At 30.9% G+C, this 15,680-nt stretch overlaps 1 protein-coding gene and 1 long non-coding RNA gene across 5 annotated transcripts; one reads left to right on the top strand and one right to left on the bottom strand.

Moving 5' to 3' along the window:
* The first annotated feature begins 5,457 nt into the window (after positions 1-5,457).
* Positions 5,458-6,750, top strand: LOC124421468. The gene is made up of 3 exons (XR_006941675.1): positions 5,458-5,653; positions 5,727-6,306; positions 6,368-6,750. It is a non-coding gene; the product is annotated as an uncharacterized LOC124421468 (long non-coding RNA).
* A 516-nt stretch (positions 6,751-7,266) lies between these two features.
* On the bottom strand, positions 7,267-14,661 carry LOC111676875 (ralBP1-associated Eps domain-containing protein 2). Of its 4 annotated transcripts, none has more exons than XM_046952906.1 (11): positions 13,987-14,660; positions 13,625-13,868; positions 12,304-12,744; positions 10,581-10,885; positions 10,072-10,507; positions 9,804-10,019; positions 9,652-9,747; positions 9,430-9,592; positions 8,889-9,361; positions 8,725-8,814; positions 7,267-8,535 (listed from the first exon to the last, which is right to left on the bottom strand). In XM_046952906.1, exons 2-11 carry the CDS (start codon positions 13,772-13,774, stop codon positions 7,873-7,875), a joined length of 3,033 nt encoding a protein of 1,010 aa, XP_046808862.1. In that variant the 5' UTR covers positions 13,775-13,868; positions 13,987-14,660; the 3' UTR covers positions 7,267-7,872. The 4 variants fall into 4 exon arrangements, with proteins under 4 accessions (XP_046808862.1, XP_023293646.2, XP_023293645.2 ...); XM_023437878.2 differs by having other exon boundaries at positions 8,889-9,358; positions 13,625-13,835; XM_023437877.2 differs by having other exon boundaries at positions 13,625-13,835; positions 13,987-14,659.
* Between the last annotated feature and the right edge of the window lie 1,019 nt (positions 14,662-15,680).

Here is a 15,680-nt window from a genome sequence, read left to right as displayed (position 1 = left end):
TGGCAATTTGGTATTGAAAATGGTTAAAATCGGTCCATTATTTCGACTAGCCCCCATACAACTGTACCCCCCCAAATAGGCCCTTTTGGCTTATAATTAATTTAAATGTTCTATTATGTTAACCAAAGTCGACAAAACTATACTAAGTTTTGTCGACTTAGAACTTTAAATGCCACTACCGATTTTTGTAATGATCGGACTTTATTTGACCCTATTCCCCATACAAACTCCCCTTCAGAAAATAACTTAAAGGACAAAATTCACTTACAGACACTATTAACACTTTTAAATTCTACATAGAAGAAGACTTAACTCCCCCTACCAACATTTCTAAGGATAGGTCCATATTTTGACCTACTCCCCTTTGAGCCCTCTTGTAAAAAATATCTTTTTTTGCCAAAAAAAAAAATTAAAAATATTCCGAAATAAAGTTAAAAAACAAAGCAAATGCTTTTTTTTAAATAATTCTTATTATACCCTACACCACTATAGTGGGGAGGGTATTATACGTTTGTGCTGATGTTTGTAACATACAAAAATATTGGTCCAATACCCACCCTAAAGTATACCAATCGATTCAGAATCATTTTTTGAGTCCGTCCGTCTGTCCGGCTGGCTGGCTGTCCATGTAAACTTTATGTGCAAGGTACAGGCCGCAATATTCAAGATAACTTGAAGAAATTTGGATGTTTTTTGGCATAGGGACGAAGCCTATTAAAAATGGTTAAAATCGGTCCATTATTTCACCTAGCCCCCATACAACCGTACCTCCCGATTTTAACTTTGCCATAATTACGTCAAATATTCTATTATCTCTCTGAAAATTGGCTCAAATAAGTTCTATATAGGTATAAATGACACTTCAGATTTTCGTAAGGATCGGCCCTTATTTGACCCTAGCCCCCATACAACCCCCCTTCAAAAAATGTCTTAAACGTCAAAAATTGACTTGTAACCATTTGTATCGCAATGAAACTCAACAAAGCTAACTGTTATTTAAAAATATATCCTTTTCCCAAATTTACCGAGTATTGGCCCATATATGACCTATATAAAACCTCATTTAGAAATTTTAGTTTTTTTTATCAATAAATTGTTTAAATATTTTGGAATTATGGTAATATTCAACATAAAAGATTCTTTATAAAAAAAATTAAAAATATACTCATGGTGTAGAGTATTATATGGTCGGCCATGCCCGACTATACTTTCCTACTTGTTTATTGAAAATGTATAAAATCTATCCATTATTTCGCCTAGCTCCCATACAACCGTACCCCCCGAATAGGGTCTTTGGACGAAATTCAGAAAAACTTTGTTTTATAGAAATTTTAATGACATTATCGATTTTTGGAATGATCGGGCCTCATTTGACAATATCCCCCACATAAACTCCGTTCAAAAAATGACTTGAAGGTCAAAATTTACATACATATAAACATTAATAAAACTTTTAAATTCTACAAAAATACCTTCGAAATAGACGTGAATTCCTCTACCAACATTTATAAAGATAGGCTCATATTTTCCCCTAATTCCCTTTGAGCCCTCTTGTAAAAAATCTCTTTTTTTTGCAAAACATAAGTAAAAATATTCCGGAATAAAGTTAAAACAAATCAAATGCTTTATTTTTTTAATAATTCCTATTTTTAACATACTGACTGGTGTAGGGTATCATATGGCCGGCTATGCCCGACTTGTTTAAATTCTATTGTATTTAATTTCGATTGGGATAGTGACGTACACCGGGTATTAGCTACTTTTTAATAAAATTGGTACAACATTAATAATTCTTTAACAGTTTCTCAAAATTGGTGGTAATCCGCTGAAAAAAATATTATTTTTTAATTAATTTAGCGTATACGTTCGCTAAAGCTTCCCTAGAACTAGTTCCGAGATTGAAAAATTCGAACATAAATCATTAATTAAAGAACTAGTTTCAGAACCGTCCCAAAGAATGAGTTGACTCCATAAAGCTTCCTCATTATCTCACTGCAGTCACTCTAAAAAAGGATAAATTTAATTGTCCAGTAGTTCGTAAAGTATTGCAACCAAACATGTACATATGTATGTGTATGTATCGTGAAACACAAAGTGCACAATCATATTCATACCAACTTCAACTCAAATAAATATACGTATAGTCAGCATTTGGTTGTATCGTATATTCATACATTTCTTTCAAATACAACAGGTTTGAGATAAAACCTCGTTCACACTGGGAATTTTTTGTTGATAAACTTTTGATATTGTGTGTGAGAGAAAGAGATGGTTGATATTTCTTTCTCTCACTCACAAAAAGCAAAAGTTTCCCATAAAAACTATCCTAGTGTGAACCAGGTCTACGCAATGTAGTTGTTTTGTTCAATTACCATACTTATATCTTCTTTGCAAATTGTATTTAACCAATGCAATAGCAAATAATAAAACAATAATATATATAGCAATTATATAAATACATAAAATTATTAACAAAAAATATAAAAAAATTAATGGCCAACATAAAAATATGTTATCGGTTAAAGCACACTGTAAATTTCAAAATATATTTCATACTAATTATTATCATATTAGCTTTGTTCCAGAACTTTTCTGGCTAAAGAGAATTAATGAATTTTCTCTTCGTACTGGTAAAAAGTACGGAAACAGAAAAAACTAAAATTTTCTTTCAATAAATACAAAATTTTAAAAATTTTTTGTTTTCAATGTACTTTTTAAACAAATAATTTATTTAACAAATTTTTTCTATTTGCCAGGAAAAAAATTTCTGGCTAAAACCGACAAGTTTTGGCAAAGAGAAAACTATTATAATTTTTCAATTTTGTTCTCTTTCTGGTGAAAACCTGTAAAAATGACAAGTAAAGGAACACAGCTATTAATTTTTCAGTATTTGAGCTATTCGAAAATACATTATAATTGTAATAATTTACATGGCGTCAAATTAAAATGATCAGAATGTTATTTACTACTTCTTTGACCTTTACTATACACTGAAAATAATCCATGCTCAACTTTACGAAAAAAATTTCGTAACTTCTATTTTCGTAATATTTAAAAAAAAATTCGTGTATAATACGAAATATTATTTAATAAAACCCTTTTCTATTTTTACTAAAGTACGAAAACCTTTCGTCATATTATTTTCTTAAATTTTTGCGAAATTAATCATAATGATATTAATTATATTATAATTAAATAAAACTACAACATTTTTATAAATTTTAAGAAAAGGTATAATATTATTCTCGAATTATTTTCATAAAAAAAATAAAATTCACGTGAAGAATAATTTTGAACTAAAATTAGAAAATTTATTTTAAAATTAACAAAAATGTTTGAATAAATTAATAATTCGTAAATTTTACCATATTTATTCAAAACTCCTTTTTTCAAGAATATTTTGCATTATACTAAAATATTTCGTACAATTTCATATATATTTCGAAAGAATTTCGTGGTGCGAAACAACGAACGATTCTTACAATTTACGATATTTTTCGTATATATTAGGCATGGATTTTTTTCAGTGTAGGATTTTTTACAATTATTTTTTTAAAAGTATGTATTTAATTTTAATATTTTTATTAAAAATATAAAAAATATGCCTTTCTATTTAAGTGCATAAAATTATTCGGAAACATTTCATATTTTTAATAAATTGTAAATATTAATGAACATTATATTGTTTCTTTATTTTTTAACACTACACTGAAAAAAATCCATGCCTAATATATACGAAAAATGTCGTACATTGTACGAATCGTTCGTTGTTTCGCACCACGAAATTCTTTCGTAATATATACGAAATATTTTAGTATAATACAAAATAATCTTTGAAAAATTAATTCAAATAAATTGAAAAAAGTGAATTTTGAATAAATATGGTAAAATTTACCAAATATTAATTTATGCAAATATTTTTGTTTATTTTAAAATAGTTTTTCTAATTTTAGTTAAAAATTATTCTCCACACGAATTTTTAATTTCTTTAAGAAAATAATTTTATTTTTTAAAAATGTTGTAATTTTATTTAATGATAATTCAATTAATATCATTATATTTGATTTGGCTAAAATTAAAGAAAAAAATATTACGAAAGGTTTTCGTACTTTCGGAAAAATAGAAAAGGGTTTTATTAAATAATATTTCGTAAAAGTTTCCCAAGAAAAGTTTCCTAGTGTGGATTGACAGTACGTGGAGTCTGAATTAGGCGAGAACCCATAAAAGTGAGCTTTTTGGTACTTTTTCGTTTTTCAAAAGGTACTTTTTAAGATTTCTTTAATAATGAACTAAGAAACATTAAATTAAGTATGTAGAGCCCGGATTGGACTTTTTTGTACTTTTTCGTTCTACAAAAGGTACTTTCTTAATTTTCTATAATACTGAAACTAGAAACATAATATTAAGTATGTAGAGTCGGAATTAGTAAGAATAGGTAAAAACCGGACAAAGTAAAATTTTTGGTTTTTTTAAAAGTTATTTTTTAAATTTTCTCTAATATATAATATAATAGAGTCAGAATTAGGTGAGAAGCCATAAAAGGGATCATTTTGGTACTTTTTGTACCCTTCTCCTTCGTGAGAAGGGTATATATAAGTTTGTCATTCCGTTTGTAATTTCTATAATATAATTTTCCGACCCTATAAAGTATATATATTCTGGATCCTTAAGGTATTTTCAGACTACAATACTGAATATTAATACTTGTCAAAAAATCATGTAGTATAATACAATTTCGTAGTCTAAATACAATTTGATTGATTATGACAAAAAATACTTCTGATTCTTATGACATACCGACCGTATTTCTAAGTTTTTGAAAAATTTCAAAAATGTCTGATTTTTCATATGTATCAAACTTGTATTTAAAATAAAGAAACTTTTTCCTTACGATAAAAAAACAGGAAAATAAAATAAATTGAAAATAAAGGAAAAAACCAGGAACATCATTGGATTTATAAAGGTAAGAGTTGATAAAATGTATGTCTAAAATATTTATGTATTTTTCTTACAGATTTTTTGACATACCAACAAAATTCTATAATATTTTAATTTTGAAATGTGTTAATACTCAGTATTGTAGTCTGAAAATACCTTTATAGATAGCGGAGTCGATTAAGCCATGCCCGTCTGTCTGTCTGTATGTCTGTTGAAATCAGTTTTTAGAGGTTCCCAGATATCGGCGAGATCTGGATCTTCAATTCAGTTAGACATGCTTTCTAGAAGATCGCTATTTAAAATCAGCAAAATCGGTCTATAAATAACGGAGATATGAGCAAAATTTCCGAGACAACCTCTGAAAATTTCATCAAAAAACCCACATTTTTTTCATGCTTTGTTGGTAATACAGCTCATATTTGCTTAAGGGTGATAATACAGTTTGACGGTGGTATTACAGTACAACGGTTAATATTTCTTTCTGCTGCAGTTTATATTTGTTTGTGTGTATGTTATTGCCAATTTCTGTCTAAAGTCGCCTAGATCCTGGTAACCCTTTATGGAAACGACAATTTGCCTGGTAAGAGGAAGACGAAGGAAGATGCTGGGGGTGGTAACCCTACGGCGCGAAGCAGGAAGACATCGTTAGAGAGAAAGAAAAAGAACTATCCACCCAATCTTTCCAATGAAAATTCGTCGGGACAGGTCGATTCAGGTAAGTCTGTTCCTTCTATGTTAGATACTGCGAGTACATGCAATTCTATAACTATTGACTCTAACATGGACAGTGACCAGGGGACGCCAACGTTATGAACATGAACGCAATCGTTATGATAACGGTCATAGCGGTTACGATACATCGGGTATCCGTGAGTATTGAAGTGGCATTGCTGTTAGCAGATGTCTGACGGAACTCGACTTAAAGGATATAATTGACGTCATTAAAATTGGTTATGGTAGATGCAGACTCAAGATTCCTGTTAGACACTACATCTCCTTTTCCTAAAGTTACTGGCGTTATAGATATATTCATTTCGCTAAGCATTACAAGCAGACTTTTAAATTGTATCGATCATGTTTCAGTCAACATGGAGGAGAGGAGTCCTGTGCGGTAATTTCATGCAGAAACTGCAAGGGGTTCATGCCCCTACTGACAAAAAATGTCCTGCGCGTGAGAAGGATTTTGCATTAAGAAGATTATGACCTTGGAGAAGGATGCGATTCCATTAAATCTTTTCGAATCGTGTTGCTGACTTGAAGAATGTTTCCAATTTTCACCCTCTTAGGGTGAATAGACCAGTTAGGAACATTTAGAGTTCTACGGAATTCTTATTGAAGATAAATGAGATACACTTGGATAAGGAATCTGTGAGTAAATTCATTAGTTCACTAAGGAAGAATGTAAATCTGAGTATTTTTTTGGATGGAGGAGGAATATTGTTGTAAACCACATGGCGGCGGAACTTCCGGTGAAATACAGGCTACGGTTAGAAAACTTGCTAAGGCTATTGAATACGATCTACCTTTCGCAAGGGATTTGGCGAGGACCATTGATACTAGTTGCTCTCATACCCTCGCTTCGAGGACATTTTCAAGGAGATGGGAAAATTGGTAAAAAAATATCGGCGAATCAGGAGATCATAAAAGCATTGACTTAGCAACGACGGTTACAAGTTAATTTACACTGATGGATCGGTATCTAATGATTCAACGGACTTTGCTTTTTATTTTGCCAGAATCGATTATGTGGCTATGTTTTGTACGGACAAGACCCTGTTGCATTTCCGAACAAGCCTTCATAGACAAAGTTTATCATGGTTAAGTAAAGAATGGTTTTAAAGGACTATTCTAAATATGTAAATAATTAAACATAAAATTATTATGCAGTAACAGTAGTAATTTTATTTTTAATTTTAAAAAATATAGAGTCGAAATACAGAGTTGTTTTTATATATGTTTTTACATACGTTTATTTTTTTTATTTGTTTTGTTTTAATTAAAATAAAGTAATAAGAAAATTAATATATATGTAAATATATTTAAAGTAAAAAAATCCATAATAAAAAATCAAAGATCTACATACAGACATATTTGAAAATAAAATCTTCATTTCCGGAATGAATAGATCTATTATAATATTCTAATACAATTGATGTTGATTGATAATTTGTTATATGTAATTGTTAATAAAAAGTAGAGAAAACATAAATTTAAATAAGGAATCTTTGTTTTTGTAGAAAAATACAATAGATTTGTTTTGTTTGTTTTTTTTTCGATTTATAAATTTTTCTTTCTTTCTTAAAGAAAATAAACATAATAATTGTAATAATATATTTTAATATCCACATAATACAATACACACACATAATATGTATCTTTTTAATTAAAACAGGAGTTTTCATATTTTAATAAGTATTTTTTTCTTTTTTTTAACTTCATTTGTTTAAATTGAGTTGAGTTGATTTCAGAGATAATTTGTTTGGTTTTTCATTTTGTTTTTGTATTTTCTTTTACTATGAGAAACATTTGTTAATATATGTATGTAATATTAAAAATAAATAATTATGAATAAATAACAATTTATACACATATAATATGTACGAATGAACAGACAAACTATAACCATGACTTGGAAAACATTCCTCCCGGGTCTCCTCAACGATAATGTGATTTCTTTTTAATGATAAGAGTCTAGGTAGTCTTTTAATAGAAGGAGATATTGGAAATATGGGAAGATACAAATTATGTACGAAAGGCAAGTAAGTAGGAAGAAATGGAGATGGTTATGTCTTTGATTTTTAGCAGCCTATAAGTAGTTTTTTCCTTTTTATGAAATCAATATAATGGTTGAATAGAGGATTCTTTCTTCGTATTTTTTTATAACAAACAACATCAAATCTCTACCAAAAACAAACAAGTAAGTCATAAAGCTGCCTAAACATTCGAATGGACGCCAGAACTACCGGAGCCACCAGTAATGTTGGCAGTAACTGGTGCTGAAATTGATGAACCTGTACGTACAACTCCTCCAGTATGACCAACTGCAGCCATTGTTGGCGCTGCAACATTCTGCAAGGTTGAACCATCATTGCTAGTATTTGAGGCTGAAGAAGTTGCTTCTAATTTTAGTCTCATTTCTTCTTTACGAGTCTGTACGGTAAGTAATTCATCACTGAGATCGTTGCACAGTCGCAATAAAAGATTATTTTGTTCGCGTAAATGACGCAGTACTTCAGTCATATTATTGTTGTTGTGTTCCTGTTTAAATGAAACGTGACGCAGCGTTTCACTGATTGCATTCACCCTCTTTTCATAGAGTTCCGAATTCGGTAATGCAGTAGCCGTAGTCATTGCAGTAGCAGCAACAGAGCCAAATGGTGTTGGTGCCGGCCCTATTGGTGGAACTCCACTCGCAGATGTTGGCGATTGAGAATTGCGTGGAGTATTAGGTTTGCGGTAAACTTCAAAAGCAGATACTCGCTGATTCGATTGCAATGAGAGTCGTGTTGGAGGCAGTGCGCCAGAAGCTGTTTGAATATTGCGTCCCGCTAAATTTTGTGGTGGCAAGGAATGCATTTGTTGGGGTTGAATATCATTCTAAATTGTAGAAAACAATATTATTTAATAATGCTAATGTAAGAATGAATAACTACTATTATTGAAACGAATTATTTAATTCAGTGTAATACATTTTCATAATAATACAGTGTAATTCATATTTTCAGTACGTATGTAGATGTGTACATATGTATGTATTACGAAGAAAGAAAAACTCAAAATACTTACGAATCCAGTCCCAATGTTTCCATCGGTAAAATGGGTAAAATCTGCAAATCCAGTTGATGTTTGTAAATCAAAACTAGCTTGAGCTATGATCTATTATTGCACGATATATATTAATTATAAATATATGAAGTAGTTATTAAGTTAAATCTGAATGTAGATCTTACCTCAGGTTGTGGTCCACTTGGTGTACCGATTTTAAATTTATTCAAATCTAAACTGCTACTGCGGCCATGGCGGTGAGGCCGTGGTGGTGGCAATGGAGGAGGATCTTTTTTATTTACCACCATTGAAACAGATAAATTATTATTAACATGTCCACTGCCAATACCTGCAAGAGCATCGTGATCAACTATTGTATTCGGTATATTGCCAGCGGTAATCGGTTCACGCTGTGGTGGCGGTGGAATAGCACCAATGTTTTTAATGGGTAACTTCTTAGCTTGAGGCCTTTGTATGGCGCGCAGATCATTATTTTGCAAGGAATCACGATGAGACTGAGTTATGCCGGCAACGCCACTGCCATGGCTGTTAGACGACGATATTGAAGATGATTTCGGACTTGATTCACGAACACACGCACCGGCTCCATCACTAACATCATTATTATGTTTTTCTGTTGATGTAATAACACCACCTGCTTCATATTCCAACGTTAGTTAGTCAGATTTTTAAAAATCGTTATAGGTAAATAAAGAAATATCTTACCGACTGGAGTTACTCTTAATGGCACTGGATGTAAAATCTGTGGATCGGAAACGACAGCTTGAGCCGTACGTTGCATATCAAAGTTAACTGGTTTTGGACCAGGACTAGAGACATTCGATGTCGGAGATTCATTAAATTTTGTCCATTTATTTGGTTGTACATCCTTGTAACAATAAACACCTTAGTTATGAAATATTTTTTTAATTATTAAGAAGAATTTACCTTAGCCCACATTATAGGAGGAGGAGAGGAAGTCGGTGCAGTAACCTCAGTAGCTTCTGCCAGTGGGGCTATTGTCCATTGATTTGGTTGTACATCCTTAAAACAATAATTATATAGATAAGCAATATTTATACTTAAATAAAATCACTTACCTTAGCCCACATATTAGAAGTAGGAGAGGAGGTTGATGCATTAACTCCTCCCCCTGTGGGTGAATTTGAAATACTTTGGAGTTTTAAGGGTAACGGCGGTGGAGATACTTTTGGAGAATTCGAAATACTATGGAGTTTTAAGGGTAAAGGTGGTGGAGTTAATGACTTAGAGTTTGTTGTTATAGCGTTAGATCCTTGACGAGAACTTACACTAGCCTATAAGAGTCTATAATAAGTAGATAAAAAGTATAATGGATAAAAAACACACCTGAGATGATGTTGAAAGTGTACTTATGTTCATAACATTATTTTCATTCAGTCCCCGTCCACCACTATTACCAACGACATTAACTCCCACATTTGCTCCTACAGCAACGGCAGCATTTATTGTAGCATTGACACCTATAATTGTATTGTCAGTATTGTCTTCTTCGTCATCGTCATCTAAATGTAAAAGGTCTGCTTCTGGTGGATCTGCTTGAGATGTCATTTGACTGCCGCCCAATGCAGTATGTTGCAACACATTTGGATGTAAACAAACCGGCAGAGTAGCGGGCAAAGGAATATTGTTTCGACGCAATACAACCAAATGCATTGCTGCAGTAAATTCGGCCAAACTCAGAGCACCATCGCGCGTTACGTCACACAATTGCCAAATGTGACGCAATTCTTCAACGGGAATTCGCGACTTTTCGAAAAATACTCTAAAATTGGATATTAAAACAAGTTGCAAAAAATAAATACATTATAAGTTATTTTTATAATATTGCATCACACCTGGCAACTTGTCCAGATAATAGCCCATTTGGGTCATGCTGAACAGCTTTGAATTGTTTAAAGTAGTATTCTCTCTGCTCAGGTGTAATTTGATAAACCGTTTCCAAGTCTGTTTCATTTTCATCATCACTACTGTGACGATCTGAAGATTCCTCCTCTGTACCTAATAGTTGCCTGTGCTCATCTCCCAGTAATCCATGCCAAAGGGTTTCTTTGGCCCATGGACGTTCAGCCACACTATTAGTAGGCGTTGGGCTATCACTGTTTGTACTCCACGCCTCTGGAGAAACACCACGCCTATGATGCTGAATATTTTTGGTTAAAAAAGGAAATTCTAAATTAACAAATGAGAAATTTTCGTTGTGAAGTAAATATTTATATTAGCTCTGCTATAAATTCCGTACGGAATGGTTTCAATTCCGTATTATTATTCCGACCCATTTTAATTTAGCTTATTAAAATTCCGAGTATTTTTCTTTAGGAAGAAAATAATTCCATTTTCGATCGAAAGAAATTCTATGACAGCCCTGTATATTGGCATAATATATTACATTTCTAGCATTTCTAATTAGAGTAAAACTGATAATAGTACTGTATTATAACTACTCTCTTCGATGATATCCTGAAATCCAAACTTTTGTCGTCGTAGTTAATGGAGCTTGTCCTGTATTGAGTATCCAGCTTGGTGTTAGAGTACACCTAATTCTCATTGTCAAATGGACTTATAAACAAATTAAGGAAGAGAACCACACTGGATATGCTTATATAATATATATAAATGTTTACTATTTTTGTTGATAGTTATAAATGTAAAATTTGAAAATTAATACTCATTCGGTTTGTAACATGGTAAATGATACTGGTCTTGTTTGTAATCACCCTGCGAGAAAACTTCTAAGTTTTAGAAAGAATAGTTTTAATTGTCTACCTTTTGAAATAGATAACATGAAATGATCGAATCAATGTAAAAAAGCTGCACTTTTTGACATGGTTATTGTATAGAATTGAGACCGTTTGTAAAAAATTAGAAATGGTTTACATTGTTGTGGCCCACCGTTATTTTGCAATTGCAAAAAGTTTTTTAAAACGTGGCTTTTGTGTACGACACGCTGATGTTACAATCAATCATGTTTCATGTAAAATTAGAAATGGTTTACATTGTTGTCGCCCACTGTAATTTGCAATTGCAAAAAGTTTTTTAAAACGTGGCTTTTGTGTACGACACGCTGATGTTACAATCAATCATGTTTCACCTAAAAATGAGCCAGTTCATTATTAGTTGCTGGCAATTGTAAACTATTATAGTTTAAGTGCAAACCATGAAAATTCAAACAAATTTGATTTTTTCCAATTTGCTTTGAAATTTTAATATCCATAAAATACTTTTTTTTAATTCACAAATCGCCTTTCAATTTATAACCCACAGGTTTTGTATACATATTAATTAATTTGTTTTTCGAACATAATGTAATGTTGCATTATATTGTTATCATATGTCTATATATATATTTCAAATTTCAGCATATTTTAGCTACATGATGTGGTTAAAAAATGCTGTTAAAATTTTTGACATTCTAACATAATTCCAAATTTTCTAATTTAATTTCGACTTGCATCAAATGTAGACGAAATCAGCCAACGGTTTGAAGTAATCTTGAAAATTGTTCAAATTTTGTAAAAAACGATATTTTTTTTTACAATGGACAATAAATAAAAAATGTACCTTGTTATGGCCACTAACTCCAGCTACACCTTCCTCACCCCCACAACTAGATTCACCTTGTTCTACTTCGGAATCAGTGCTTGGTACATCTGAATTTACTGCAGATATTTCCGGTTGATGAGTAGCAGAAGAATTTCGACGCGATCCTAAAGCGTTAGAATCGGACCATTCATATAAGCGTTTTAAAGAGTTTCTTCGGTCGGTTACGGGGGGTGGAGGTATTGTGTGGTGATGTTGCTGATAGGTATTCGTCATTTCCATTTTATTCGATGAAGACTCTGTCCAACTAAATCGTGGCAAAGGTAACTGCACCGATGCGGCTATTAATTCTTGTCTTAATGGCATTGATGCTTGATGGGCTGCTATTAACTTGAGACAAGAATAGAATTGTACACGGGAAACATGTAGGGCAGTGTCTGGTATACCAGCTAAAGATGTAATCTAAAAAAAGTAAAGTATATATAAAAAGCAGAATAGATTTTAAATTGATTGAGAAATATTATTGAAAATTTGAGGCCTCTAGCTAATATAAGTAGTTTTGCATATTTACAAATATTATTATTAAATTCATATGACGACTACTATTATTAACAAGTTTGATAACATCTTTCCAAAATGTGTATGTGGATAGTTTTTTAGTTCCTAATTTGCATTTATAAATGTGTCAAAATATATGACTTTTGGTCAGAAAAATTTAACTGTTGAACAAGGCCAGAACCTGACCCTAAGTTTTTGTAAAATTCACCTTAAAATCTTTTAAACAAAATGTTATAATTTAAAATAAAAAATATTACTAACAATATTTCTCGCTATGTTCACTAGTTTTACTTTGATTGAAATCGATCACAATTAAAAAAGTTATTTCTGGTCGTCTTCTCAAAAAAAATTGTCTACATGCGGCCTTTTCAAATCTGCAACTTTACTTTTTTAACTTGATGAAACAATTGTTAAGGAGTTTTCTGAAAAGGATATTAGTTTTATTTGGATTTGAATTAGTTGGATTTCGGAAACAATGCATTTTTTGTAATATAATTTTGTAAAAGTATAATATTATATATTATACTTTTGTAAGTTTTAAATAAAGGTAAATGTAGATATGTATGTAAATGCATATATCACCTAAGTTTTATTCAAATGGGCCATTATATTATAACAAAGTTCCGTCTTTAAATTCAGTCTCTAAGCCATATCTTTTTTGGTTTGAAAGTTATCAATATAAAATATATGAACATAAAATGTTCTGGTTGGACGAAAATACCAAAACAATATAGGTAGGTATTTTCACATAAATGGAGTAATGACAAAAAATACTCATATTTACCTCCAGAATCTTTTCGTTGGAGAGATTTGCAGATCGATATAATTCTGATGCTTTGAGCATCGGAATTTTACCCGTTTTCTCTTCATCACAACATAAGAACAAATCACCATAGTAACGGCTTTCTGTTTCGGTCAATGAGACCTCTTCCATACTGACGATTAATCTTGAGGATGGTGTCGGTTTTCGAGTTAGCTATGATGACGACGTTGGGCTGTTGATGATAATAGAAACAATCATCAGCAATCTATATTCGATACATATTGAATGAAATTCATTTAAAACACACAAACAAAAATTATCGAAAGCATGAATATTTTTTTTAAATATTTTCTTCATTTATATATTTTGTTTATTTCGGTTACCTGTTTGAATAAAGACAAATAAATATTTTCGGAAATTTGCAACACGTAAGTGTAGTATTATAATATCTGCCCCCTATATTGTAGATGAATGCCTGTTGTTGTTGGCCAATAAAATTTTGTACAATGAGCCAACTCGATTTTTTCTTCAACTACTACTATACAAACACTTTTTTACAAATGCTTTTTATCGTATTTTCCTTTTTACAAGTTTCTCGTAGGAGTTATTTTCACACTTATTTCTTCTTTATAATTTCACAATATTTTAATCAAAATACTTGTGCTAACCGCTACATTAATAAAATTTTAAATTTTTAATTCGATTTTTCACAGAATTAATAAAAATAGTAAACTCAATTAGTTTTACTCCTTTTTTCTGTCCTCTCACTTTTCCGACTTTTTGCATAAAAAGGAAAATGCAAGTGTCAAAAATGACAGTATTTTGCAAGAGGTATTATGACACTTGTTTTACGACTTCATTCTTATAATCTTCTGGATTATATTATGTTTCAGATTGTTAACAGAAGAATATGTAAATTTTCTACCAAAAAAATGTACTTATGAGCATAGATAGTCGAACTATAAATAATAAAAATTTGTTTTGTTGTAATTTGGCTTTTTAAATTATTTCACTTTTTCTTTTTTTGTAAAGATGCCAGTTGATTGATTCACAGAATTTTTATTTTTCGGTTAACTATGACATTTTGTTCGCAAAGTGAAGTTAATAAAGCGATTTTCTTTATATGTAGCATATATATAATTTAGGCTGAATTCTAGCGAGTTTTCGATAAAATCACATTGCACAAATATTTAAGGAAATAAACTTTCCCTGCAGTTACACGTTCAAGGTTTTCATACAAATCGTATGTAATATGTCAAAATAATAATTTATTTCGATAAAATTTATGAAATAAGTATTTTTATTATTACTTGTAGCACACGTACATTATAGTCACCTAAAAATTTCTTCCGTTTTTTAAGCACTTGAGAGACTTTTCATTCGTTTTTGACACATTTTAGTTGGGCCTTAAACAATGTTCTTCTTAACATATGTAACTGCAGGAAACTTTTGATTTTGCATAAGAAAAAAAGAGATAGAATATCATTTATCCCTCTCGTGGTACGGAGTTTCTCGTACTCGGAAACTTGAAACAAATCATCATCACGTAGTTTCTGAAACAAAAGTCTCTATATGTGGACATTAAGGAAATTTCAAAAGAGAATTAAGAAAAAGTTTCTCAACAAAAGTTTCATAGTGTGGACTAGGTCTTATTCTTCTCATTCGTACAACAACATATCAATGCAATTTATATGTAGTTTCTGAAACAAAAGTTTCTATGTGTGGACATTAGGAACTGGTTCACACTAGGAAACTTTTTTTGGGAAACTTTTGATTTGTGTGTGAAAAAGAAAGAAATATAAACCATCTCATTCTCTCACACACAAAATCAAAAGTTTCTCAACAAAAGTTTCCTAGTGTGAATCAGGTCTAAGGTAATAGAACTGTATACAAATAATTTGTCTGCAAAAATTTTCTAAAAATTTATCATAATATTTTCAGAAATCTTTAGTTTTATTTTGGAATAATCGAAGAATTAACTACTTCAAAAACATATTTAACTCAATTTGATTATATTTATTTTTATTTATGTTCTGATCTAGTTTAATAATATTTATATTCTGATCCTGGTTTAAAA

Source organism: Lucilia cuprina, chromosome 2 (genome assembly GCF_022045245.1).
Source record: "Lucilia cuprina isolate Lc7/37 chromosome 2, ASM2204524v1, whole genome shotgun sequence".
Classification (NCBI taxonomy): Eukaryota; Metazoa; Arthropoda; class Insecta; order Diptera; family Calliphoridae; genus Lucilia; species Lucilia cuprina.
Note: the sequence above shows the minus strand (reverse complement) of the source record. Positions and strands in the feature narration are given on the sequence as shown.